Source organism: Plecotus auritus, assembly GCF_963455305.1.
Source record: "Plecotus auritus genome assembly, chromosome: 4".
Taxonomy (NCBI): Eukaryota; Metazoa; Chordata; class Mammalia; order Chiroptera; family Vespertilionidae; genus Plecotus; species Plecotus auritus.
The window spans coordinates 184,440,967-184,468,827 of NC_137775.1; the positions used below are offsets into that span (position 1 = coordinate 184,440,967).

Consider the following 27,861-nt stretch of genomic DNA (forward strand, 5'->3'; position numbering starts at 1 on the left):
ACCTGCTGGAGATTTTGGTACATTGCAGTTGCCAGGAATACTTGGCGTTGATTGGAAAGATGCATATTCAGATTTGTGTGATCCGTTAGACAATGTTGAGTTGTATTTTTGCTTTGTAAAGTGATTCTCTTCAAAGATAAAAACTTAATAGCTTTAAGATGATGGGAACACAAAAGAATCTGTGTGGCGTGTGTAAGAGAACCAGGGTGACATTATGTTCCTACTACAAACTATTTGTCCATTTTAACCACTCCTCTAACACTAACCATAGATTCAGGGAAAAAAAATTCAATGAACACTACCACATTAACCTAGCTTGGTCCTTTTCGTATGGAATAAAAGGTTCTTTCTGAAGCCTAGAATTAAAATTTTGGCTTTTCAGTACAGTAAAACCTCAATATCACAAACTAATTCCAGTGAAAGGGTGTCCATTAAAGCTGAAAGTCTGTTAGATAATAAAGTAGGTTTTCTGAATGTGTATGTTAAAAAATTAACAAATTAGTTTACCTGTTTTTACTTATGTAGACTCATTTGTATAATTAAAATTAAGCATGTATGAAAAGCTTAATTTCACAGAAAAGTTTTCTGTATGTGTTACAGTAATTTTAAATGTATACTGAATAGGTCTAAATTCATGCATTCACCAGTCACCGTGAGTAAACAATTACACACAGCTGGGGCGTGGCTTAGCGCACGCACGTGGGAACCTCACCCCAGTTAACTGCTGAAGGTCACCGCAGAAGACAACAGAACCAATTACTGCGAGATGCAGTGTGATCACGTGCAAATCATTTGCCGAACATTGCTTACAAACTGTGACTCTTGGATTTAAGTACATAGACTACAGTTGTAGATATGTAATATTTATTTATGTCGGCAAAATTACTACGGTGTTTTTTCCCAACATATGGCCTATTCACTAAAATTTGTTTAAAATAACAGTGAATTAAAAACAAAAAAAAACCTGTTATTTTAATTATAACCAAATCTTGGTTATAAGCATTTTTAAAGTAACAGGGTGTTAATTTTTACATTCTGTCCGTTACATCCGAAGCCCGTTAAAATGAGGTGCGAAAAACCGAGGGTTTACTGTATTTCAAACTGACCTCCCTAAAATAATAATCTGAATTCATTCTATCACATGTGAACTATCCTTCCCACTCTAAATACATCGTGATGTAGCACAGTACGTCTAAAGCCAAATCCTAATCAATTTCTTCTGCAATAACCATTGTGAATGACTCTGATCTTGGTCATTATTAATAAGGAGAGAAATGAACAGGTTGAAGCCTTGCTTGCCTCACAGGGCCGTTATGTAGGTCAAATAAGATCATGGAAAGCCTGGGAAACATAGTAGGTGCTCAATGAAAATGTGTTTGCTTTCACATTGGGCTGGAGTTTCTCTGCCCAGCCCCATCTGAACCTCACCGCCTCCCACCCCATCGCCCTAGGAGGTGCCCTGGGGCCCAGGAGTTTATCAGTCCACACGCCCAGCCATGCAGGCCAGGAAGGGGAACTGTGTGCCTTGAGGAGGAAAAGCAGGAATGAACACAATCTCGTTTGAAACAGGTGTTGCCCAAAAACAAACAGCTGGGAGAGAGGTGTTCTAAGGGGCTGTCCTAAGGGGGCTAATTGCCACAGCACCAAGCACGTCCAGAAAGGCCGCCAGGGACCAGGAGGGCAGCAAACCCACTGGCTCCTTGGGAGGCGCTGAGCCGGCACAGAAGCCGGCATCTGGACCCAGACCAACTGGGCTTCCAACAAGAGCTTCGCCAGTGGCCAGGTATGTGGCTTCCTGCAGGGCACTGAGCCGCTCAGCCTCCCGCTCCCTGTATAGCACAGGAGTGACAGTTCCTGCTCACGAAGGGAGAGGACATGCTAAAAAGGAACGTGTGAAAGCCTGTCCCCCAGATGTTCTTACAGGAAATGCTCAACATGTGCTGAGATAGTGCCCTGCTGGTCTCACTGTCCCACCCCCAGACACACTGGCATATGACCACCTCAGCCCACACCCCGTAGATGCCCTCCCCAACCCGGTTGGCCCCCAAACTCAGTGGCAAACTTTTGCTCCGGCTGTGCATTTGCCTGTTGAGATCCCTGAGGATTCTTGAAGAGTTCCCGTTCACTGAGACACCATTGCCTGGCGCCAGCGATCACTCACAGATACACGCATGCACACAGGCGCGCACACATGCAAACACAAACCCGCTTTCCCAGAGAACATTTTTACAGTGATCGCCCCTGACATGAACGGGCGTCAGCCAGCTCAGGAAGACGTGATGGAGGGTAGAGGGCAGAAGAGCCTTCCCAGACCCCCCAGAGGTCAGCGCCATGGGCGAGAGACAACCCTCTCACTTTGAGGAGCACTCGTGGTCTCCTTGGGAACATAAATAACCATTAATCAAGCACTGGCCACTTCTAGGAGGCGCCATGGACTTTACGTGCATTTTGCTAGTGCCCTGGATGGATAAGGAAGTGGCTGCTAGAAGGATTCCATCTCATATCCGAGGCCAGACAGCTGGGCAGCCATGGCGCTGTGAAGTGGGCCGGATGCGGGTGGTCATGCCGGGAAGCCCGGGGCACTGGCAGGAGTCCCCCTGAGGGGCACCCAAGAGCAAGGCACAGTACGGGCCTGAGCCCTCTGACCCCCTGTCTCACCTCCCTCTCCTCAGTGAGCAGCGTTGCTGGTCCTCTTGGACCCGGACCTTGACTTAGACGTGTTTGCAGGTCTCTGCCCAGGCCGTGACATCCCCACCAGCTCAGCCCGCCCAGGACCATACCCCAGTGTGGCCCCTTTCTGTGGGGTCCCTGCCCCAGCCCACTCTCAATCTTGGCTCTGTGGAACCAGACCAAGCAGAGGGAAGGGGCATGCAAAGGCTTTGAACGTTGGGGCTGTTGGTGTTTCCAGCAGCTGGAACTCATGGAGCTTGGGTGGGAAGGACAAGGACGATGGCGAGAGCCAGGCAGGCGCAGCTCACGGAGGGCACCCCAGCTATTCTAGTCACCGAGACCGTGTTCTGAAAGCAGGGGAAGCCACCGAGTGTTTAAGCCCGGGAAGAGACTGCATCAACTTTGTGATCAAAAATATCACTCAAGTGGTTTCAGTGGCCATGGCTTCCAGCACTTCCAGAAAAGCCGCCAGGGGCCAGGAGGGCAGCAAACCCAAATTCATCCGTCAGTAGTAAGTCCCAAGAGTCATACTAGGGATGTGTGGTTCCGTGATATGACCAGGAGCACGGGCCCGTTCTTTCATGCTGGGTTTCATGTTCACGCTCAGCATGACCTCGTGGACCTGAAACGGCTGCTGTGCATCCAGGCTAAGTTGGTATTCCAGGCAGGAAGAGCAGGAAGGGGCAGCTTTACACCTTATCAGCCGAAACTCTGTCACCTGGCTGCAGTTGAATGTTAACTTGCCCAGTCTCTTTGGATGAGACAGGAAAAGGGGAAAGGGCTTAGAAATGTAGGCTGTGCCTGTGTGTTAGCATACTAGGGATAGCAAATAGACATTTAGGATGATGTAATTAAATGGTAATTAATATAATTAAATGGTGCTATAAATAAATTATTTCCATATATAACATGTCTTTTATTTAGTTTATTATATATGTGCATTGCCTCTTAGAGACACCAGGGGGCAATGCAGCCTAAGAAATGAGTGCATCTATATGGATTGGCTCTGAACCTTGATTCCATCAAATTAAACCAATATAATTAAGGATGTGCCTTCCCCAAGTCCTTGTGCCACCCGTTCAGCATGGTTTCCACCTCATTTCCAGAAATGAGCCACATGTGATGTCCTTTTATCAGCACACATTTCATGTGTCTTATTAACATTCCATTTTTATTTTCAGATGGGAGACTGTTGACTGAAGACTCAATTGTATTCTCTAATGCACCATCACCCAAAGCATTTCTAGCCTATTTTAGGAAATAATGACACTACACCCAGGTATGTTTCCAAAATTCTGGGTTATTTGGAACTTCCACAGGTAGATGTTTGTGGGACAGAATGACGTAGGTAAATGACCCACTTTTAAGGGAGAGGCTTAGAGCTGTATTTCTTTCTTCTCTAGGAATTTCGAGCCTTAAGATGAAACAGAGTCAGATATGAGCAGCAAAGTCTTTTTTTTAAAGAAAAGTATAATGACACTTCAATCTTTAAACAATATTCCTTTTTCTGAATCAACTGAAATTTTGACACATGAAGAGATGTTGAATCGCAGAGAATTAGAATGAAGGCTAACTGAGGGATGATACATTGGAGGAACTTGAGAAGAACAAAGGAATTGAATGTGGGGAATGAAATGGGGTGAATAAGAACAGAATGAAGGCCCAGCTGGTGTAGCTCAGTGGCTGAGCATCAACCTGTGAACCAAGAGGTCACGGTTTGATTCCAATTGGTGCAAATGCCTGGGTTGAGGACCCAATTCCCAGTGGGGGCATGCAGGAGGCAGCTGATCAATGATTCTCTCTCGTCATTGATTTTTCTATCTCTCTCTCCCTCTGCCTTCCTCTCTGACATCAATAAAAAATCTATACTTGCCAAAACCGGTTTGGCTCAGTGGATAGAGCGTCGGCCTGCGGACCGAAGGGTCCCGGGTTCAATTCCGGTCAAGGGCATGTAACTTGGTTGCGGGCACATCCCCAGTAGGAGGTGTGCAAGAGGCAGCTGATCGATGTTTCTCTCTCATCGATGTTTCTAACTCTCTATCCCTCTTCCTTCCTCTCTGTAAAAAATCAATACTAATAAAAGGGTAATATGCTAATTAGACCGGGAGACCTTACGGATGATCTTCTGGACCTCCTTCTGGACAAAGCTGGGGCTGGGAGGGCAGAGGCAAGCCACCAAGGCTGGGAGGGCCCATCGCAGAGCCCCAGCTGGGTGGGCAGGGCCTCCCTGTGGGCGGGGATTAATGGCGGAGCCCAGGCTGGGTGGGAAACACCTGCCTCTGCTCTGCCATTGATCCCAGAGCCCCAGCAGGGTGGGCAGGGCCTCCCTCTGCGCAGCATTGATCCCAGAGCCCTGGCAGTGTGGGCAGGCCGGCAGGGGTGGCATTTGGGTGCAAGCAGGCCGGCAGGGTGGGGGCAGTTGGGGGCAAGCAGGCTGGCGGGGGGGGGGGCAGTTGGGGAGAGAAGGCTGGCAGGGGGGGCAGTTGGGGGTGAGCAGGCTGGCAGGCAGAGTGGTTAGGGGTGATCAGGCAGGCAGGCAGGTGAGCGGTTAGGAGCCAGCGGTCCCAGATTGCAAGAGGGATATCTGACTAATAGTTGGACATCCCCCGAGGGGTCCCAGATTGGAGAGGGTGCAGACGGGGCTGAGGGACAGACCCCCCCCCCCGTGCACGGATTTCGTGCACCAGGCCACTAGTGTATATTTTTTAAAAGAACAGAATGAAGAGCAGCAGTTGTAGGAAGTAAGAAGCAGGGAGCTCAGGGATTCAGAGTAGCTGGAACAGATAATTGATGGAAGCCCAAGAACTCCAAGGGCAGGGACACAGGTGAAGGGAGCATTGAGGTGGGGACACCGGGTTTCCCACTGAATGTAGGAATGCATATTAAAGATTAAAGTGCAGTGTGACACAGAAATTAATGCCTGTGGGGACAGCCTGGTGGGTAATAGGTCATTAAATTATTAACTTCTTTTTTACTGAGGTTGAAGAATATTAACAACTTACCTGATGTCACACAACTAGCAAAGGGCCTAACTCAAAAGCCTAACTTCTTTATACTACACTCCAAGAAATAATAGCTGATATTTGTTGAGTCCTTAGTATATGCTTGGCCCGTAGTGCTATGCTAAGTCAGGTTCTATTATTATCCCCATTTTACAGCTGAGGAAGCTAAAATTCAGAAAGATTACGAAACCTGGTGAAGCTCATATTGCAACCAAAAGACAAGAGTCCATATTTAATTATAGGTTTTTCTAACCCCACAGTCCAAGTTCTTAACCACCAGCTATACAGCTTAACCTGGAATGATACACTTAGTTGATAATACAGGTGTTTTACCTTCGGACTATCTGCTATTATAGGTTACTCGTATTAATTTATTGGGTTTGTGGTATAGATAACTTTTTTTAAAAGCTATTGCCTACACAGTCAGGAAGCAAATTGAAAAGGGTAAGTTATACTATTCCTCATGACAAGATATTCAGAACTGAATGGTATCAAGCACAGAGGAAATCTAACTCTTTCCGGATGAATCCCACCCAGAATTCTGAAGAAGAAAAGAATGACTCACATATAAGGAAGTCCTTTAAAAGCATCTTTTTTATTTGCTATAAGAATATATAATTTGGCATTTCTATACAACGCATCATGCAATTAACATGGTAGAAATTTTACAAGCAATGTAGAATCTCAATATCTGGGCATCTGCTCAATGAAAACATTAGCAAAGGTTGAAATAACATCTTGGGACCAAAGACTACAGAGGGAACTAATTTTCTCTGCCAAGATCACAGCTTCTAAGATCAGGAACAGTCAGGAAAGCACAGCCACCTTGACCTCTCTACCTGACCCTGGAGGTATTGGGATAAATGAGGAACATCATCAGGGGTTGATCCTGTTGATGTAAGAACTCATAAAAATATCCTGCAGGTTTGGACGTTCTTATGTTGACATTAACTATTTAAAAATTTTATAAGAGTTCATTAGCATTTATTTGAGCCAAACAAAGTGTATGCCTGGAAGCAAGATCTCAACAGACTGAGAAAAACACTTCCCAGAAAGACTGTGTGTAGTCTGTTTGTGTCTTTGGAATGAAGGGGGGAAGGTAAGGAAGATTACACAGACGTGGGAGAAAACAAGGCAAGGATTGGTTTACAGGATAGTTAACAAGATCATGTGCATTCTTGAGGGTGTTTATGCTCTGAGGGGTCCAGAAAAGAGGCATTTCAAAGGTGTGTTAACCTAGATGCACAGAAACAATGGACAGATAATTGATGGAAGCCCAAGAACTCCAAGGGCAGGGACACAGGTGAAAGGAGCATTGAGGTGGGGACACCGGGTTTCCCACTGAATGTAGGAATGCATACAGGGCTTGCTTAAGGCAAACACTAACTTTTTACTAAAGAAATTACATGTCTGTGGCATGACTATCCACCATGACCTGCCCAGTAGGAATGTATGATCAGATCACCCTATGAGGTTACTTTAGGCTACATTTATTACATTGCCCCTTTTTTGTCCACAATCCATGGGATAGCAAGGAAGCCACTACCCCATGGGCAGGTTCACTGTGTGGCCAAATGGCTGTGTGCAGCAAACACGAAGGCACCTGTCTACAAACAAGTAGAAGTGACCTGTTGACCACCAGCCTGCAGAAGGGTCCTCTTGATCAGGAACCATGCTGGGAGCTAAGAATTACAATTGCTTCCCTAACAAAGTGTTTCCTTTTTGTCTAGTAATTAAATTTCCATGAAATACTATCACAAAGCATATCCTAATATATAAAAAGCCAGGGTCCGTAACGTCCAAAATGACCGAACGGACGACCAAACACCAGGCTGTGTGCGCAGCAGGCTTGGGTGGGTGGGGACTGGTGAGCGGGCTGAACGGCTGACCTCTTGGTCCCTCCCAGGTCAGGGTCACAGGTGCCGCGGCGACCCAGCACTGACTGCCGCCGCCAAGGCGGGTGTGATGCAATTGGTCGGGGGGCCCCGCTATCGCCCTGCAGAGGGAGGCCCAGGCTACCTGGCTGGTGGCGGTGAGCAGGGCCTCCCTCTGTGGGGCAATCAATCGTGGGGCTCCCGGACTGCAAGAGGGCGCTGGCCAGGCTGAAGGACCCCCCTCCCCAAGTGCACAAATTTTGTGCACCAGGCCTGTAGTTTTAAATAAATTGCTTAGTAGCATGATGGGCACTAAATTCTTTAACTAACTCAACTACATAAGCTGTTTTATTGGAAACTAGAGGCCCGGTGCACAGATTTGTGCACAGGTGGGGTCCTTCAGCCTGGCCTGCACCCTCTTACAATCTGGGATCCCTCTGGACAGCAATGCGGAAGCGGCAGGCGGCCAGGGTGGAGCCCCAGCTGGGATTGGGCGCAGCTCCAATGCTGTTCATCCCAGCCCCGCTGTGCCTACCACCACCACTGCTGCTGTTGCTCGGTTTTGCTGCCACAGCGCAGGAGAGGCTCCCACTGCCACAGCTGCACTCGCCAGCCATGAGCCCAGTTTCTGGCTGAGCAGCACTTCCGCCGTGGGAGCGCACTGACCACCAGGGAGCAGCTCCTGCATTGAGCGCCTGCCCCCTGGTGGTAAGCGTGCATCATAGTGACCGGTCGACCAGTCGTTCTGGTCATTCGGTCGTAAAGGTCGCTTAGGCTTTTATATATATAGATAAACTTCGGAGGATGGAAGGAGAGGCCCTGAAACCCTTTACAATCAGACCCCAGAGGGTGTGGCATCAAGGCACAGCTCCTTCTTTGGGGGGACGTGGAAGGGGGCGGTCCTGGAGATATTTTCCTGGATGTGGAATCCTCATCGCTACACCTGTTGTGGCCCTGTCCCTAGTCGGGCTTAGCTACAGCATCAGGACTTCCCTTATCTTTCATCCTCATCACCAAAGGCACAACGGACATTATGAATCCCACTTTCTACGTAAGCAAACTGCGGCTTGATTATGCCATTAGCTCGAGGACCTGCAATTAGCACAGACAGGACAGGACTGGAGATCAGAGCTGCCTGACAGTGAGCCTGAGGTTTCCCCTCATCAGACTTTCTGAAGGGGTCGAAAGCTGTGTCTGGCCTTGAACCTTTCCTTACAATTTCTGCTAATTTAATGCCAAAGTAAAAGCTCTAGTAGAGCCCTGGTTGGTGTGGTTCAGTGGTTAGAGTGACGGCCTGCACACCAAAGGGTCAAGGGCACATACCTGGGTCATCAGGGCCAGAGTGTGAGGCAACCCATCCATGTGTGTCTCTCTCACATCGATGTCTCTCTCTCTCCCCTCCACCCCTCCCTTCTACTCTCTTTAAAATCAATGGAAAAAATATCTTCAGGTGAGGATTAACAACAACAAAACTCTAGGAGAGACCCAGTTGGGCTAAAAATGCCGCCACAATGAGAAGGGAGGTGCAGACTTCTGTTCCACCAATGTCTGTGAGAGCATTTGAGCTCCCAAAGGACTCACCCATGTGGTCTGTTAGGATGTGGTCTGTTAGGAAGATGATCTGAAATTTAACTTAAAGGCATTTCAACCTTACAGAGACAAATGTGCAATTAAGGAATTCCAATTAGCTTCAGCATTTTACACCCTCCTGTCCCAAGACCACAGGACCAAATGGACATATCCTGGAGTAGGTTTCAAACCTAGACTCTGTGAGGCCTGGCACCTCATTGCTTCCTAGCATTGTCTGCTGTGAGTGAAGGTCAGGGTCATCTTCCTTTCTCCTGCAAACCCTCACAGCCTTACACGAGACTATTAGGCCTGACGCACGCAATGAGAACCAAAACAAGGGTCTTTACTTTGAACCTGGATCTGCTCAGTAAGCCCAAATTCAGAAATATCTATGAACACACAATTCCTAAGTCTTCTTTTCCCACTAAGACTGCTTCCATTCAGAAGTGCAACTTTTGTTTGGAGTGCTTCTACTTGGAGAGGGACATGTTTATTTGAATTTTAAACATTGCATTTAAAATTGAGAGAAATGGCTTTAGAAGTGCATTTCTGAAATATAATGATTACTAACCAATAATCTTAGTGGAGCAAGTCAACTTCCAGGGTTAAAAATAGTATCAAGGGGAGGAATTTCATTTTTTCTGAACAGGTTGCATCGTGTTAATTTTAGTCCAATTTAGACTTTGAAAGATTTAGAGCAATAAAAGCCACATGAGACAACCCACTTCCTGGTTTGCTGGGAGGTCTGCATTGACCCCCACATCCAGCAACTGATGAGTTTATAGCAGAACAGTAAAGGGAAAATCACACACAGCTCCTCTTTGCCCTGGTGAGCTCAACCATGATGGCACCGGCCCTCCCTCCCCTGCCCCAGCCCCCCCCCCAGCAGCCCTTTGGAGGTATACCTGGTGGCTGGTGAGTGCTGGGAGGCAGAGACTGGGCCCCTCCTCCACCCCCTCTCTTCCCCTTGACCTATTTCCTGTTCCAGTTATGGGAGATGTTCTGAATCTTTTTCATTTTGATCCTCTGATCCAGCATCTTGTACCTCGCAGGGTGCTCCTCCGTTTTCTTGGGGACCGACGGCGCGTAGGAGCTGGATGCATAAGCGGGGCGTTTAAAGTGGCGCAGCGGAGGCTTGATCACTGGAGGCCATGCAAAGGAAGACAGACAGCCGTTAGCTCAGCAAGGCCCCAACAACCTCCTCACCCCAAGACCTGTTTGTTGTCTTCAAAACGAGGAAACAAACAGAGTTAAACTCTCCCTGGAGTCTTAGGGAGACAGATGAATTGGACAGATGAATAAGCATATTATCACCTTGGCCACTCACTTTAAATAAAGAAAAACTCCTAGAGATAAAAAGTGATTAGCCCAGAATGTAAAGTTCTTTTCTAATGAAGAATAGAGGTAAGGAAGAGAGAGGGTACAGTGGGGTCACTTTGGGGAAGAGCAAGGCAAACAGAAGTGAGCCCAGCCATGTCATCAACCAGCATTTAGCATTGTCTGTAAGCTTTCGGGGTTGTGATGTGGCAGGCAATCGTGAAATGCTAATACAAAGTACATCCTTGAGAAAATTTTGCAAAAACATATATAAAGCTCACATATCCAAATGAACGAAAGATCTGAACAGACTCCTCACCAAAGAAGATATACACATAGCAAAAAAGCAAAGGAAAAGATGCTCAATTTTTGTCACTAGGGATTTGCAAATTAAAACAATGGTGATAGCCTTAGCCGGTTTGGCTCACTGGATAGAGTGTTGGCCTGCAGACTGAAGGGTCCCAGGTTCAATTCCGGTCAAGGGCACATGCCTGGGTTGTGGGCTCGATCCCCAGTGGGGGCATGCAAGAGGAAGCCGATCAATGATTCTCTCTTATCACTGATGTTTCTATCTCTCTCTCCCTCCCCCTTTCTCTCTGAAATCAATAAAAGTATATTAAAACAACAACAATGGTGTATATATACTACACACCTATTCGGATGGATAAAATAAAAACTTTAAAATCTGATGACGCTCATTGCTGGTGAGGGAGCTCTCTTGCTGGTGGGAATGCAGAATGGTGCGGCCACTTTGGGAGACAGTGTGACCGTTTCTTAGGAAGCCCAACATAGTTATACCCTGTGATCCAGCAGTTGTGCTCCTAGATAGTTACCCAATGGACTTGAAAACTTATGTCCACATATAAACCTATACATGCATTTTATAGAAGTTTATTCATAATTGCCAAAGACTAAAAGCAACCAAGAAGTCCCTCAATAGTTAAATGGAGAAACAAATTGCAGAATATTCATACCAGGGAGTGTCATTCAGTGGTTAAAAGCAAAGAGCAGTCAAGACATGTGAAGACTTAGGTCAGTGGTCGGCAAACTCATTAGTCAACAGAGCCAAATATCAACAGGACAATGATTAAAATTTCTTTTGAGAGCCAATTTTTTTTAAACTTCTTCTAACGCCACTTCTTCAAAATAGACTCTCACAGGCTGTGGTATTTTGTGGAAGAGCCACACTCAAGGGGCCAAAGAGCCACATGTGGCTCGCGAGCCACAGTTTGCCGACCACGGACTTAGGTAAATCTTCCATGTGTAATGAATGCTAAGTGAAAGCCGCCAGTCTGAGGAGGCTACATTCTGAATGATTCCACTTAGAGGACACGCCTGAAAGGGCAAAACAATAGAAATGATCAAAGGATCAGGGACGGCCAGGGGTTCGAAGGGAGGAGGGGGGTTCAAGCAGGTGGAGCACAGGGGATTTGTAGGGCAGCAAAACTATTCCAGATGGTACTGTGGAGGTGGATACATCAAAATCCAGAACACACTGCTGTTGGAAGCGGTCCATTGCCTTCACTAGCAGAGAGGCGTGGACAAGTAACCCGGAAGGCTGGTCACCCTTGAAGCTCTGAAAGGTCAGAGCCAACCACCCACTGTCTAGTAGAGACAATGGTAGCTAAAGCAACTTCCACCTTTTAATCTTATGTAAATCCTTGCTGACTGGCTATTACTGGAATTGCCTGCCTAGAGCTATGGGTAGATCCCAAAGTCTTAATAAAAGGGATCACTAGGCCAGTGCAAAGCGGAGTCCTTCCCCTTGAGTTGGGCTCCCTCCTGGCCCCCAATATTCCCAAATTTATAGTTTCTTGTATAACCTCTTTCATTTGTGTGTGGCCTCCTCCAGAGCCTGAATCCTGAACCTGAACCCTGAACCACACAGGACATGAAAGGAGTTCACTACACACTGCAGCACAAGGAGTGAACCTTAATGGATGCAAATTTTAAAAATAATTTCGGAGGTTAGGAATCACAGAATGAAATGCAGGATGTAACAAAACAATCTAATGGCATTACGAATGTAGGAAGCATTAAATAGAGTGTAGCAAAAAGACACTCAGCTAAAGAACTGGATGTGAGTGCATTCAGTTATTAGACTAAAGCCCAGCAAGGCTGTGAACAAGTACTGTATACGGGTAGACAGTATTGTTGGGAGTACTAGTTAACAATTCCAACACTACCCTATGTGTCTACGGGAACTGAACAATCATGCATGTGAATAATGGCTGGTGAGAGCCAGGGTTCTCACTGCTGGAGCAGAATATACAAATAAGTGGAAGGGTCAGAATGGTCCAAGTGGCTGTACGAATTCAAGTTTCACTTAATGTAGATATAGATGGACACATAAGCACACATTTTCTGGGTCTATTAGCTGAAAAGTTCTAGAAGCGATGAAGTAGCTACAAGCCTAGAAGTCTCAGTAGCAACAAGCACTCCTAGTACCCAGACCATGGCTTCTAATACTCTTCTCCAATGAATGGATTCAGGAGTCCTTGTAGAAATGGCTGGTTCAGGGACTAGAGAACAAGATGAACCTGGAGCATCTTGTAGTGGCAGAAAAGTAAGAAAGTACAAAAAACAAACAAAATACAATGAAAGACAGGACAAAGGGTCCCCCCCCCCAAAATAAAAGAGCTCCCAAATGGCCAAAGTTGGAATGATTTGACCATCAAAATAAACACAGCAGTATGGAATTATAACCCAAAGTATAAAATAAACATCCATGGCTTTATACCGAGATAACTACATACTGGAATAAATAAATAATTTTGGGAGAGTAGACACACTTTTCAGGCATAAGAATTCCAAATAATTCATGTTGATGAACCTCCCTCAAGGAGAAGGAGCCTTCGTGTGGGCTGGAATACAGGCTGGGAAGGGGACCAAGAGTAACCTTACAGTGAAGAAATCTAACAAACACCTCCTCCACCAGGAGATCGAGGTCGACGTCAACAGTGATAAGCGGTGTTGGTAGTATACACCCTTATTTTACGTGATGAAAATGCAAATTATGTAATGAAAATAGCACTTTACCTCTGTGGTCTTCCTCCCAAAAATACATAACCCCGTTCTAATGATGAAAAGGCATCAGATGAGTCACAGTTGAGGGACATTCTACAAAATACCTGACAGATATTCCCCAAAACTGTCAAAGTCACCCAAAACAAAGGAAGGCAGAGAAACTGTCACAGCCAAGAGGCACCTAAGGAAACATGTGACTAAATGCCAGGTGTTATCCTGGGTGGGACCCTGGAACTGAAGAAAGACACTAGATAACAACCAAGGAAACCTGAATAAAGTGTGGACTGTCGATAATAAGAAAAGCACACCGTCTGACCTGCAGATCTGTACGCAGAAGAAGGTAATTGATACTCCTCCCTCTGCTCCCCTCTGCTATATCCCCACCCTCTGCCCCGCCTCTTCCCCTTCCTGCTCCTGCTGGAGACAATGTGAAGGTGAATAAGGTGAAACCTGGTTAAGTGATCATCAGGAACAGGTAAGGTGTAATAATGAGGTGAAAGGTGTGGAGGAGCAGAGATGCTGAGTCATTGCCCGGAATGCGAGTTCTCTCTGCGGCTACTCTGCTCCCAATGGAAAGGCCAGCAGGAGTGTGATGGGCAGGTTGCTTGCAGGAGTAGGACTGAGGGATGGCTCCATTAAACAAGAGAGAAAGCAGTTGTGCCCAATAATAGGAAAATGCATGGCATTCATGATCAAGGAGATTAGAAGCAACTTCAATGTACAATCACAGGGAATTAAATATCCTACTGTGGCACTATGGAAAAATGATATAGATGTCTATTAGTAAAAATGGAGGTACATGCAAATAAAAAAGCAGTACAGATGATCTAACCTTATTACTATAAAAACATATAAATATTATGCACATATAAATATTAAACTCTGTAAGAACATACATTTAAACCATAGCATGAGTAATATAAACATGGTTATTTTACTTCTTGTTGGTTATTGACACTTTCTAATTTTTCTATTATGATCAGGCTTGAGTGACACAACTTTTTACAAAGAAACATACTACTAAAATGTCTTCTACAGAATCGTAGATTAGACCCTTTCTACAAAATCATACATAATAGAAAGACAGTAAAACTCTGTTTACTCGGGGCCTTAGTCGAAACATCTCAGAGAGCTCTCAGCCGTGGGCAAACTACGGCCCACCGGCCGGATCCGGCTGTTCTATCCGGTTCTCTTGGTCTCCCCTCCGCTCCTTTACTTTGAATTTATATTAGTTCACACAAACACTCCACCCATGCTTTTGTTCCAGCCCTCCGGTCCAGTTTAAGAACCCATTGTGGCCCTCGAGCCAAAAAGTTTGCCCACCCCTGTCTAGCTGCATATACATCTGACAGCCTGTAGAGTAATATTCATTCATAGGCTTCTTAGAGAACCTACCTTGTCCTGCTGATGTCACCATGAACAAAACAGACAGAAATCCCTGCCCTTGGGGGGCTTCCATTCCAGGAACCCTCTCTGAAACCTGTGGCTTGCTTACAGAAGGAAAAGTGCACAAGCATGATTAGTGATTCCTTACTATAAGCTCCAGAATACCCACACCAACTTTGCCTTTTGAGTTAGGCTGACATGGGAAGACGTTCAGCAAATGGTGCTGTGGTGGTATCATAATGTACACGCAGAACAACGGAGATGTTTAAGATCTCAGAGTTTCTTAGGGTAAACAAGGGATCGCAGCACAAAACAGTCTAGGGACAAACATAAAAACAGTCTCCTTACTCTGGAGAATGGGGTAGAGACAGGAGAGGGCTTCAGCATCAAAGCTGGTGGTGCCAACATTGGGCCGGCTGATTTAGTGCTCAAATCACGGTCCCTCTCCACATTCATTCCATTTTTGCTGCTCAGCACGAACCCAGGCAAAGTATTATTGAATTTCCACTTCTCAGCATGAAGAAAGATTTACCGTTTGCTGGAATTTTGATCATTAGAACAAAAACTCTCCTTGCCACTGGAGTCATGGCAAATAGAGTTGAACCCTCTGACAGAGATTGGCCCCCCACCGACATGGTAGAAATACTTCTATGCCTGCCGTCAGCCTCACTCGAAATGTGAAGAAAAGGGAAATTCAGAGAGTGCTGTTTTGTATGCACTGATGGCCTTTCCCCAGTACAGGGGACCCCCGATTTGATCACAGGGCAAAAGAGCAGAGCCAGAGATGAGGGCGCCATCTGGAGTTTAACAGGGACTTTTCTCTTTCTGGGGTGCTGGTGTAGCCTCCTGAGGACTCCTTCATTCCTGAGATATTCCTGGAAGGGGGTCTGACCCTTCCCCTTCAGTGACTGGGCACTTCCCACAGCTGAACCAAAGCAGACCTGTTGCAATCCCCTCCCCCGCTTGAGAAGAAGTAAACTGGGAACAGAGCCACTCCCCCGCCCCGCCCCCCATGCCTGTTCATCAGCAAGGTGGACCCTTTCCTCTTCAGGGCACAGTCACAAAGAGCAATGTACTTGCGGAAAGGATCTCATTAGCTAATGAAAGCTTGACAAAGTCACGTGTCTACGTAGAACCTGCACTTGACAAAGTCATCATCGATACTACTTTCAAACGTGCTTAGGAAAAGACAAGTTCAAGTCAAAAACTGACTCTTCATCACCTTTATTTGGCAATTACACATGATGTTTGTTTTTCACGAAAGTGGTATTCTTTTAGGAGTTTTAGTCCTCCTAAGTTCAAATCTCATCTTTGTCCTAAATACCACAATTCCTCCCAAAGACGTCTATGACCTTCACTTCCTCTGCCATCCACCAGCCTACCTTCTAGTTTCTCTCTGTGTCTCTCTCTCTGAGACCATTTTGCTTTTGGTAGCTATATGTGTGTGTGTTGGGGGCGTGAGACAAGGAGAGAGACCATTACATAGAAGTATTCTTCTTTAGAAAATAGATACGGATTTATCCTATACTAGTAGCCCATCGTGCGATATCGTGCACAGTAGGCCACCCACAGGAGGCGGAAGCGAGCCGCTGGTGCCCACGGGAGCCAGGAGGGAGCCACGCCGCTTCCACAGGAGGCGGGAGGGATCCACACTGCTTCCGCGGAAGGTGGGCCCACCGACTCCTCTCCGGGCCTGTGCTCAGCCACGGAGGCTGTGGGCCGGCCCCCCATCCCTGTCTGTGTCTGCTCTGGCTCTGGGGGACTGGCCCGGGCTAGGTGCGGTGGCTCACTGGCCCCCGTCTCCACTCTGGGCCTCACCTGCGCACGTACCCTCCTCCTGTCTGGTCGTGACCCGTTACAGAGTCCCAGCCTAATTTGCTTATTTCCTCTTTATATAGATAGATAATAAAAGCCTAATATGCTAAGTGTCTGACCGTTCAACCAGTCGCTATGATGTGTACTAACCACCAGGGGGCAGATGCTCTGAATAATAGGTTAGCTTGCTGCTGGGGTCCGGCCGATTGGGCCTGGGCAAGATGGGCCAGATACACCCTGGAGCCCTCCTGTGGTCCCTCCCCAGCCCCAATAGTGCACTGGTGGGGTCCCTCGGCCTGGCCTGTGCCCTCTCACAATCCAGGACCCCTTGGGGGATATCAAAGAGCCAGTTTCAGCCCAGTCCCCACAGACCAGGCCGAGGAACCCCACTGGTGCATGAATCTGTGCACCAGGCCTCTAGTTCATATGTGAAATTGATGGCTGTTAGTTGGATTCAGGTGTTATAATATGACTGAAGTTTTATAAAACTTGTTTAGGTTGCTGTTTCTCAAAGTACCTTCAATGAAGTTGTGAATGGAATAGATGTTGTTGTGGGAGGGAGGTGGTCTTAAGTCCAATTTAACTGGGTGAAGGTTCATGGTAGGACTTTGAGACCTAAATGATGGAGAAGCGTATTATGAATCCCTAAGAATAGCCGATAGCATGCAGATTCCTCAATTTTATCAGGCAAAGGAACCCCCTTTATCAGGAGCAAGTCACAGAGTATTTGGCAGAACACTTTCAGAAAGACTGGGCTAATTCGCTCTCATATCACATCCATCTCATTCATGCAGCACACATTGTTGTTTTGCACTGAGTGATCGCAGGCCAGAGAACAATGACGGGTCCTCGTGTAACCTAGTCCAGCCGGATTCCCGGAGTGGAACCACAAGCTGCATCAGCATCCCTCTCTTCCCGTCTCCTGCAACCGCAGTGTGGCCATTGGCACCCCGCACTGTGGCCGTGCTCCAAAGGCAGCGACGTGGCTCGCTCTCAGCTTCTGGACAATTTCTAATATTGGCACCTTTTTATAAAAAGAAGTGTCAGACACATGTTTTCTTCTGTTTCAAAGATAAAGCCATGATATGACCTTTGCAAAATCCATTTCCATCTATAGACAGTTTCTATCTGCATTTGCGCACACACACACACACGCACACACACACATGCACATATACTAAACTAACAAGATAGAATAATTATTTATTGCCTTTCAAGTGTTGTTTTACCTGAAGAACAAAATCCCTGCCATTCATTCCATCTCTCAAATCAGTGTTTACTTGCAGGATAGGTCTGAAATCTAATTAAAAGCCCTTACAAAAATCACCCATGAGTTTTGAATTGCAAGGGATTAGAATGTTATTAACATCAGTTCCATTGAGGATGGAACAATATGAGACCTGTGATGTTCCGTTCAGGACCTGCCATGGTAAAAATAAATAAATACAATATCTGACACACACTGTGTACTGAGCACATGCTACACATTTAACTTGAGCTGGTCTATCGTCCTCACTACAACCCTAATAGGCAAGCACTAGTATCGCTTCCTTTCGGGGTGAGGAGACTGAGGCATAAAGAGCTTCAGTAACTTGCCCAGGTTCACACAGCTAGTGCATAGGAATCTGGATTCTAGTTTCTCATCCAAGCGGTCTGACTTCAGAGCCTTCCTCCCGTATTTAAAATAACTGCTACCGATTAAATGCTCTGCACCCTTATGAGTTAATGACAAATGAGTTCATTTAATAAAAGTATTACTCTAACTAAAAATAAAAGAATAAGAAAGTCCTCCCTCCAGGAGATGATCATCCTCAGCTAAGTTCTTTGTTTTCATTGTGTTTGCCCTGGCAAGCACCAAGGACATGAGACCTGCTGTTTCCGAGAGGGGGGGATATTTGGAGATTATATAAGTGAAGTCTTGTGCTTGATTTTTCTCATCAATGTGTGCATTTTTTTCCACGTATGCATAGGAAGGTGGGAAGTGTAAGGCAAAATCAGTAGTGTTATGTCCCTCCTTCACATCAACAACAATTTATGCCAGAAAGAGTCCGTAAAGATAAATTTCTTCAGTGTTCTAGAGCTCTGAGGGCTAAATAACAAATGCATTTTGATCTAATCCATGATAAGAATGACAACTGCCATCCCTCAAAATGAACTCAAGATAAAAGACAATTGCAAATACAGCACTCATTGGAATCTTCACGTAAAAGAAGTGTGCTTGAACTTGGTACATGGGTAACTGGTCTAATCCCCAGGCAGAGTGCAAGTGCGAAAGATAGGCGGGTAGAGTGTGGGCGATTTGACATTGTGTCAATGTCAATGAGACTCAGAACAAGGAGTGCTAAGTTTGGCAAGCTATTTATTTGATTATGCCTCCATTTTCTAATCTGTGGAATGGAGATTATAGTACCTTCCTGAAGAGTTGCTGTGATGATTAAATGAGGTAATACATAATACATGTTAAGAACCTAGCATTGTCCCTGATATTTGATAGATGTGCAATACATATCAAAGTATTTATTATAAAAAAAATCCGTATTAGGGGGGTCAGAAGTTAACATTTTTGAAGTTAATCACTCAATAACTTACAATGTACATAATATTTTGTTTTGGTAAAAGAAATGTAAGCTTCCTAAAATGTCTTCAGACCTCAGAGCTGGTCAGTTCTCTTCTGAGGAATCCTCTGGATGGACGTGTTATCCGTAGTCCCCTAGAACAGGACACACAACAATGTCATTGCAAGCCAGCTGGCATCTGCACACACAAACTCTGTCTACATCAGGCGGTGGAGGTTAGAAGCAGAGCTGCATCTACTGCCAACACTACCGTGCACGCCAGCAGCTGCACACACAGAGGAGCAATGAACGAGCTATCCGCATCGGTGAATGACTACAGTACTGTACCTTTCCATCTAGGGATCCCTCCAGCAAAGTGGTGTGACCGAGGCACCCGGGGGCATCTGCTCAGAAGGAAGTCACTGACTACTCTTCCGCTGTGGCAGTCATGACCATAAGAGGTGGTGAAGGTCCAGGCCACTCCTCCAGTGAGAGCCAACGTATCCTCAGCTCTCCATCATTTACGCCCCCCCATGGAGCTCGATGAGGCTCACAAACCCCATAAGGCAGAGGTGAAGTTGGCTCTAGAAAAGAATTGGCTGCAGGTGCTATGGCTTTACCCTGTAAGAGTCACTTTGCTAAAGATGTGCAAGGATTCAAGGCGAGGTCCCCAGACTAGTTTTCTGGTGCTGGAGCTGCAGGAGGACCCCTCGGGTAGTTTCAGAAACCACACAAGCTGTTCTTTTTACGTGGTCTCTGGTGGCTTCTGGATTGAGGCACGTTATTTGCAGAACTTTCTTTATATCTGAATTTTCAACACCCATATCGCTCAATAGGTTAGAAAGGGAAAACATTGCATTTCTCTGAAATATATGTAAAATCATGTCTACATGGATAAAGACAAACAAAGCTGCTTTGGAAGACAGTAGTAGATTTTTCACTTAAATCTACTGTAGCCTGCTAAACAGATGTTAAAATAGACGTTTTCCCAAGAACTAGCTTTATATTTTGCACAGGATTTATTTTGCCATACATCAGCAAACTTTCTGTGTAAGTGTGTTTTCTAAGTTTCTCTTAAAAGCAGGATAGAGCTGGATTTTGGATTTTTTTAAAATCTAATTGCACAATCTCTGTATTTTAATACCAGGGTTTAAGCCACTTGCAATTATTTTCATTTCTGATAATTTTAGAACAGGTTCTACTGATCTAATTTTGTTTTTATTTTGAATTTGACTTTACTAATTTTGTCATTATTCTTTATTCCTTGCTTCTTTTTCTTCCTTTCTGCCTTCTATTGATACATTTTCTATATTCCCTTTGTTGGTATTCTCTTGATGATTTAGATGCTGTAGATTATATTTAAATTATTCTACTGATGATTCTTTGTGTTAAAAATTTGCAAAATTACAAAGTTCTTCCCAAAGACAAAATAGATTTTAGCACTCCTTGACTCCTATGGAATAACCCTCCTTCCATCAATAGCTTGTTGCCTATTTTAACACAAAATTGGACATTATTTTTATAGTGACTAGTTACTCAAATTTACCAGCATGTTTTATTTACTTGTGTGTGCACCATTAATCCTTGTATCTCACACCTTGCTTTGGAGTTCACTTTTCTCCTTGTGGAAATAAGTCCCTCAGCATATGGAAGATTTACCTTCATTGTCTTCCCACAAATTATTATTACCAAGGCAAATATTGCTGTCAGTTGGTTTCCATTTTATTATGGGCAACCTGCTTGCAGCTTCCATGAACATAACCAGTTTCTCATAGTATTTAAGATTTTTCTCATTTTTGTTGTAATTTTAGGCACTCTCATACTGTTCTTAAGCATGCATTTGATTTTATTTAGGTATTAGAGGCCCGGTGCATGAATTTGTGCATTGGGTGGGGTCCAGCCAGGCCAGCGGGGGGAGGGGACACGGGAGGTTGGCTGGCCGGCCCTGTCCCCTGGTCGAACTCCCAGTTGAACTCCTGGTCGAGGGGACAATTTGTATATTAGCCTTTTATTATATAGGATGGCAACTGAGGTGCATTTTCCATCTAAGAATTTGAGTCTTTTGAGCCATTTATCTATCTTTCATGCTCTTTTATTGAAATATACACTCACATACCATAAAATTCCCCCATTAAAGTGTACAGTTCAGTCGTTTTTGTATATTCACAAGGTTGGACAACCATTAGCAATATCTAATTCCATAAAATTTTTATTGCCACTCAAAGAATCATACCTATGATAATTTACTTTCTATTCTCCTCTCTCCCCAGCCTCTAGCAACCCCTAATCTACATTCTGTCTTTATGGATTAGCCTATTCTGGATATTTCACATAAATGAAATCATATAATATGTGGCCTTTTGTGTCTGGCTTCTTTCACTTAGCAAAATGTCTTTAAGGTTTATCTATGTTATAAACTATATCAGTACATCAGTCCTTTAGTATGACTGAACAACAATCTATTGTACGGATATACCACATTTTGTTTATATACTCATCAGTTGATGGACATTTAGTTTGTCCCCACTTTGTAGTTATCACAAGTAATGCCGCTGTGAATATTTATGGACAAGCTTTTGTGTGAACATATGTTTTCCATTCTCTTGAGAATATACCTAATGGAGTGGAATGCTGAGTCATATGGTCCCTCTCTGTGACTTTTTGAGAAACTATCGAACTGTTTTCCAAAGTGGCTAAACCATTTTCCATCACCAACAATAAATGGGGGTATCACTTGCTCCAGGTCATTGGCAACACTTGTTTTATTCTTGTCATTCTAGTGCATGTGGAGTGATATCTTATTTTGGTTTTGATTTGCTTTTTTCTAATGACTAATGATGTTGACCATCTTTCCACATTCTTTTTGTATATCTTCTTGGGAGTAATGTTTATTCAAATCCTCTGCCCACTGTTTAATTGGGTTATTTGTCTTTTTACTGTTGAGTTGTAAGAATGTTTTCCACATTCTGGACACTAGATCCTTATCAGGTATATAATTTGCAAATATTTTCTACCATTCTGTGGATTTTCTTTCTACTTTCTTGTTAGTGTCCTTTGAAGTACAACTGTTTTTAATTTTAACAAAGTTGTATTATCTATTTTTTTGTTTTGGTTGCTTGGGCATTAAGTGTCCTATCTAAGAAATCATTCCCTAGTCCAAGGTCATGAAGATGTATCCCTGTGTCTTCTTCTAAGTTTTATAGTTCATGCTCGTTCATTTGTGATCTGATTCTCTCTCTGTGTCAAAGTCCTAAGGACTATCTTCCAACATGAAATTTTTCTTTTCACCTTCGGTCCACCTTGAGTTTTCCTTTCTCTTTTTAAATTTTGAATGGTAATATGTTTGTTTTTCATTTAAGATTTTAGAGTTATTTGTTTTACAAATCTTTGTAGTTTTGTTTCTGCATAATTTTACTTTATTGTTTTTTAAGGAGTATTAGTCCTCCATTGAGCTTTTGCGTATCTTAAACAAGGTATTTTTAACTGTTTGACAGCCAGCACAAACAGCTTGAGGTACAGGCACTTGAGTCAGAGGGAGGCAACATGTGGTATTCCTGAGGTAGAAAGAAGTAGTGAGCTGCCATCATAACACATGTGGTGGAGGGGGTCTGATAGACAGAGCATGAGAACTACCCACTCCAACTCTACAGGCTTTGGAGTGGTCCCAACTCGAAACCTAAGACACCCAACTTGGGCCAGTTTAGACTGCCCAACCAAGGCAAGGCCACAGTGGCTGAGACTCTGGCTCAGAAACCTTGGAGGCAGCAGGCCAACAACAGGCCTCCAGCACAGAAGACAGAAGCCAGGTCAGCTGTACATCCTTGTAGATGTCCAGGATGATGTCAGAGATCCCACCTCACCCTGGAATGTCACGGCCTTCCACAGAAGAGCAAACACCATCCCTACACACTGGAGTTGCTTGGTTCAGAGCTGTTTTCCTCCTAATGTCTATGGTCCTAAGGGCACAGGCAGGAAAGGATGAAAGAGGCCTCCAGAGACTACAGACCACGGTTGACTCAATACTAAAAAGCAAGTTAGCAGAGTTAATGCAAATTCAAACTTGAAAATGAGCCTTTTCCTGAGGATGGTTGCTTTTTGTACAGTCATAAATTAACATAAACAGTGCCTGCTCACACACCCATCCATCCAGCCTTATCAACACTAATGAGTATCTAATATGTGCTTGTCACCTTGGCAGGCACTGAGGCAAAAAAAGAATAAGACAGTCCCCACCCTGGAAAAAGCCATCTATCACTGGGTAAAAGGGCTTCTTAGCAAATCCTTATAAGTAAGTACTAATGGTACCAAGATGATTTGGAGGGACTGCAAAAATAAATTAGCCAGGGAGGAAAGGGAAGCCATGTTTCAGGTGGGATGACAGAGGCAAGAAAGTTCAAGGCCTACTTGGTGGACACCAAATCCAGTTGTTGGATGGGGGTGAGGAAGCTACAGAAGTTGAGGTTGAAAAAGCAGATAGACAGATTATATTTCATCTAAGCTAAGATGCCACTGATTATAAACTATTATTTCATGTATAACCAAGAAAACATGCTAATTAAATATAACACACTATTGATTGCAAAACATTCCTGTATCAGTGACCAAAATGCTAGGCACTGTCCCTCTCAGAATGGATCATATTTGGTAATTCCCCAAAGAAGAAATGTAAAAGACAAATTAACATTGGAAAACAATTTTAAAAAATAAAATGAATATGAGCCACATATGGATATAATTTTTTATCATCATCAAATTGGTAAAATATTAATGTTAGCATGAGCAAGAGCACAGTGAAATGGTAAACGCGTCACTGGGAGTATAAAATAATGCTACCTTTTGGGAAATCACTTCGACTCTCATGTGTTAAGAACCTAAATATGTACCTATTCTTTGAGCCAATAATTCTACATATAGGAATCTGTCTTCAATCCATAGAAAGATTTATGTACAAGAATGTGAGGTTATTCTATATAAAAAGATGTAATATGCAAATGGTCGTTACACCGTGAAGCGTAACAACCAACTGTGTAACAACTGGATCACGGATCAGCAGGAGGGTGGGGCAGCGAGCTACAAGTGGGTGGTGGAGAGCTACAGGAGAGGGCAGGGCAGCAAGCTATGAAGTGGGGGCAGGGGGTGGAGGGAGGTACAGGAGGGGGCAAGGCAGAAAGCTATGAGGGGGGGCGAGGTAGAGGAGGGGCGGGCGGAGCTACAGAAGGACGGGGCAGCAGACGGACTGCTACTGGAGGGCGGCAGCGAGCTACTGGTGAGCTACTGGCACACAGATTCGTGCTCAGGGCTACTAGTTTATAATAACAAAAATACAAGCTACATTAATAGAAAATTATCAATGAATATACTGTTGACCTTTGAACAACACAGGGGTTAGGGGCACTGACTTCCCACGCAGTCAAGCCTCTGCATATAACTATGGTATAAATTAATCATATGAAATGTTAATCAAGCACTAAAATACTCTTAAAATATTTAATAACACAGGGGGAATCTCATGATGTAATAGCAAATTTTAAGAGATGAGACAAATTTCATGTAGAGTATAATTCCACCCTAGGGAGGGAAAAATCTAATAAAGGAACAGTCATTTTGGTTACCTCTGAGTGGTAGCATTGGCAACATTTTCCTTCTTATAATTTCTACTATAGGCCCAATGCATGAAAATTCATGTATGAGTAGGCCTTCCTTCCCCCGGCTGCCGGCACCAGCTTCCCTCCAGCACCCAGGACCTGGGCTTCCCTCCTCTGGCCGCCCACAGGCACCCAGGACCTGGGCCAGCTTACCCCAGGCTGGCCACAGGCACCCGAGACCGCGGGCAGCTTCCCCAAGCCGGGCCCTGGCTTTGTCAGGAAGGACGTCCAGAATGACGTCTGGAAGACATCGGGTCTATCCAGTCTAATTAGCATATTACCCTTTTATTAGTACAGATTATTTTTTTAGTTTTTCTACTATGTTTATGTTTTCCTTTTATAACCTCTTCCCCTAAACAATGTGTTTTATAAGTTCTACTTGTAGAAATTAAATCATGGTAGAGAATGTAAGCCTGTACACACATGGAGACAGAATGGCCAATAGGTGCCTCTCGTATTAGTGATTATACAAAATCATCATGAATGCTTAAAATTTCCTGCTAAAATGTTAGATGGAATCCAGCAGGGTTTGTGCATGACTTCCATGTTTCCCAGTGGTAGATTAGCTGTGAGCACCCACTGTGAGTCAGGACTATACTAAACTTATAAGCAAGAAGCCCCATAAGTGTAGTGAGCTTGCACAGTTTGAACATGGTAGAGCTGGGATTTGAACCCAAGTCTCTCTCACCAAAGACTCATACTCATTCCCCTGCACCATCTGTCTCCCAGATACTTCCAAAACACATCCAGATGAAATTAAGGAAGAACAACATTCTGTTCTTTCCATCAGCAAGCAGGAGAGACTGTGAACCAAGTATGGAGTTATCATGGCCATTCCTGGAGGAACTAGACAAAAGTGGGTGACAGAGGCCCTCCAATCATGTGGAGCAGACTGGCTAATATGGGGCCAGATTCCCAGCTTATCAACTGCTGACCTCAACACCTGAGAAAGCGGTTCTGTCTGCTGTCTGTGATCACTGAGATCACGGCGTGATGCCATTTACCCACCTGGCAAGGTAAGGCGACTTGTGGAGCTGGTGCTCGGGGCTGGGGAGCCGTGAGAGTGCTTCTTTGTGCCTGCAAAGAGGAAGAAGAGGATGAGGAAAAGTAGGATTGTGGACAGACCTCTCAGACAGGTAAACGCTCCTCTAAAATGTTATCAGGTGATCCAAAAGTCTGGGTCTGAAAATGTTTGGAAGAAGGTTGGGTGAGGTTGTAAGCAGCATGTATTACATGGTCCAGAAGAGCCAGGAGCACGGCCTTGACACCTGCGCGTGAGGTCACTCTCAGTCTCCTGGTTGGCAGGTTGGGATGTCGGAGACCAACACACCGCACAAGACTCTTCAGGGAAACTTGCTGAATAAGCAGTAGCATGAGCACCTGGCCCAGAGGTCCTGGCTTCCTGGGACCAGGGAGGAGCTCCAGCATCGGACTGCTAAGGACCTCAGAGGATCCTAACATGCACCAGGGCAAAGAATCCTGCTGTGGAAGGGACGTTCTGAACTTAGGATCAAGGAATCAGGGGTTTGCCCGAGCTTTGTCCCTTCACTCCCTATTGGACCTTAAATATGTTAACTTGATTTATTGGAAGCTCAGGTCTTCATCTGCAAAAGGAGGGCAATAACAATGATATCAAAGTGTGCTGGTGAGGACTGAAGTAGCCAAGGTGTGCGAGAGCACTCAGTGAGTGTGGGAAACCACACAGATGCTAGAGTGTGGAAGTCTCCCCTGACCACGAAGCTGGCAATGGAGTTCCTATTAGGAAAGGAATATCTTCGTTCATACAAACAGTTGAGGGGCTCTGTGGGAATGAGAAGGAAGCCCCCAGTATGTGGATCAGGAAAGAGAGAGCAAAACTAAAGAGGGCTGAATTGTTCTGCAAAAGGGCATTTGTTTGTGTGTGTGTGTGTGTGTGTGTGTATACCCATACATATTTTATTTTATATATAAATACTAGAAGCCCAGTGCATGAAATTCGTGCACGGGTAGGGTCCCTAGCAGCTGCCGGCTACTGGCCGGGGCCTCCCTTCATTCTGTGCCGCCCCCTGATGGTCAGCACACGCCATAGGGAGCAATTGAACTCCCGGTTGGCTGAACTCCTGAGGGGACACTTTGCATATTAGGCTTCTATATATATAGAATGTATACACACAGAGACATATAGACAATGTACATATATATTTTATGTCTAAATACAAATATTATTTATTGTTCATTCACTTCCTTAGTTTGTCATCCAAAGAGCCCCGGAGTCTGAGGCTGGTGCCTGGAGTCTGAGCTGGCAGAAATGCAGACAATTCTTTTTTTTTCTTTGCATCTCTTTCCTTGTTTATTTTGTATTTAGTTTTTGTTGGTTTTGACTTTACAGAGACACTTCTTAAGCAGAGGAGTTACATGTTTCCATGTGAAGTGCTTTCTGGTACAAGTCCCCTGAATCTACCCACACTTTTCATAAAGTCTACTTGCCATGCTGTGAATGGAGGTTGTGTTAACTGGGAAAAGTCTTCCTGAGTCACCACAGTCCTGGGGGAAGATCACAGATGACCCGTCAGAGGAAGCAGGATCTTAGAGTTGAAGGGGATGGGTAAGCTTTCCCTGAGTCCCTATGAGGTGTGGAGAAATACACTTGGAATGGTGTTTGAGACTGTTTCATTGTAGTCTTCTGTGTTATCGTTCATTATTATTGTTGTTGTTATTACATTTTATTACATTATTATTATTATTACTAGTGGCCCAGTGCATGAAATTCATGCATGGGGGGAGGGGTCCCTCAGCCCAGCCTGCACCCTCTCCAACTGGGGACCCCTTGGGGGATGTCCAACTCTGGTTTAGGCAAACCAGCAGTCGGACATCCCTCTCACAATCTGGGACTGCTGGCTCCTAACCGCTCACCTGCCTGCCTGTCTAATCACCCCTAACTGCCTCTGCCTGCCTGCCTGATTGTCCCTAACCCCTCTGCCTGCCTGCCTGATCGCCCCCAACTGCCCTCCCCTACCGGCCT

General features: G+C 44.9%; 1 protein-coding gene across 5 annotated transcripts in view; it reads right to left on the reverse strand.

Annotated features, from left to right (window-relative positions):
• Positions 1–10,087: 10,087 nt before the first annotated feature.
• The window catches only part of PDE1C (phosphodiesterase 1C), a gene marked incomplete at both ends in the record, with an annotated part of 303,115 nt that continues 285,341 nt past the window's right edge, over positions 10,088–27,861 (reverse strand). For 3 of the 5 annotated variants that reach the window (XM_080664043.1, XM_080664046.1, XM_080664045.1), the window contains 2 exons: positions 10,088–10,257; positions 25,869–25,937. In XM_080664043.1, coding sequence (XP_080520169.1) covers positions 10,088–10,257; positions 25,869–25,937 — 239 coding nt within the window. Of the gene's footprint in view, positions 10,258–19,003; positions 19,371–25,868; positions 25,938–27,861 lie in introns of those variants that run through there. The other 2 variants (XM_080664044.1, XM_080664048.1) reach the window with 1 other exon arrangement.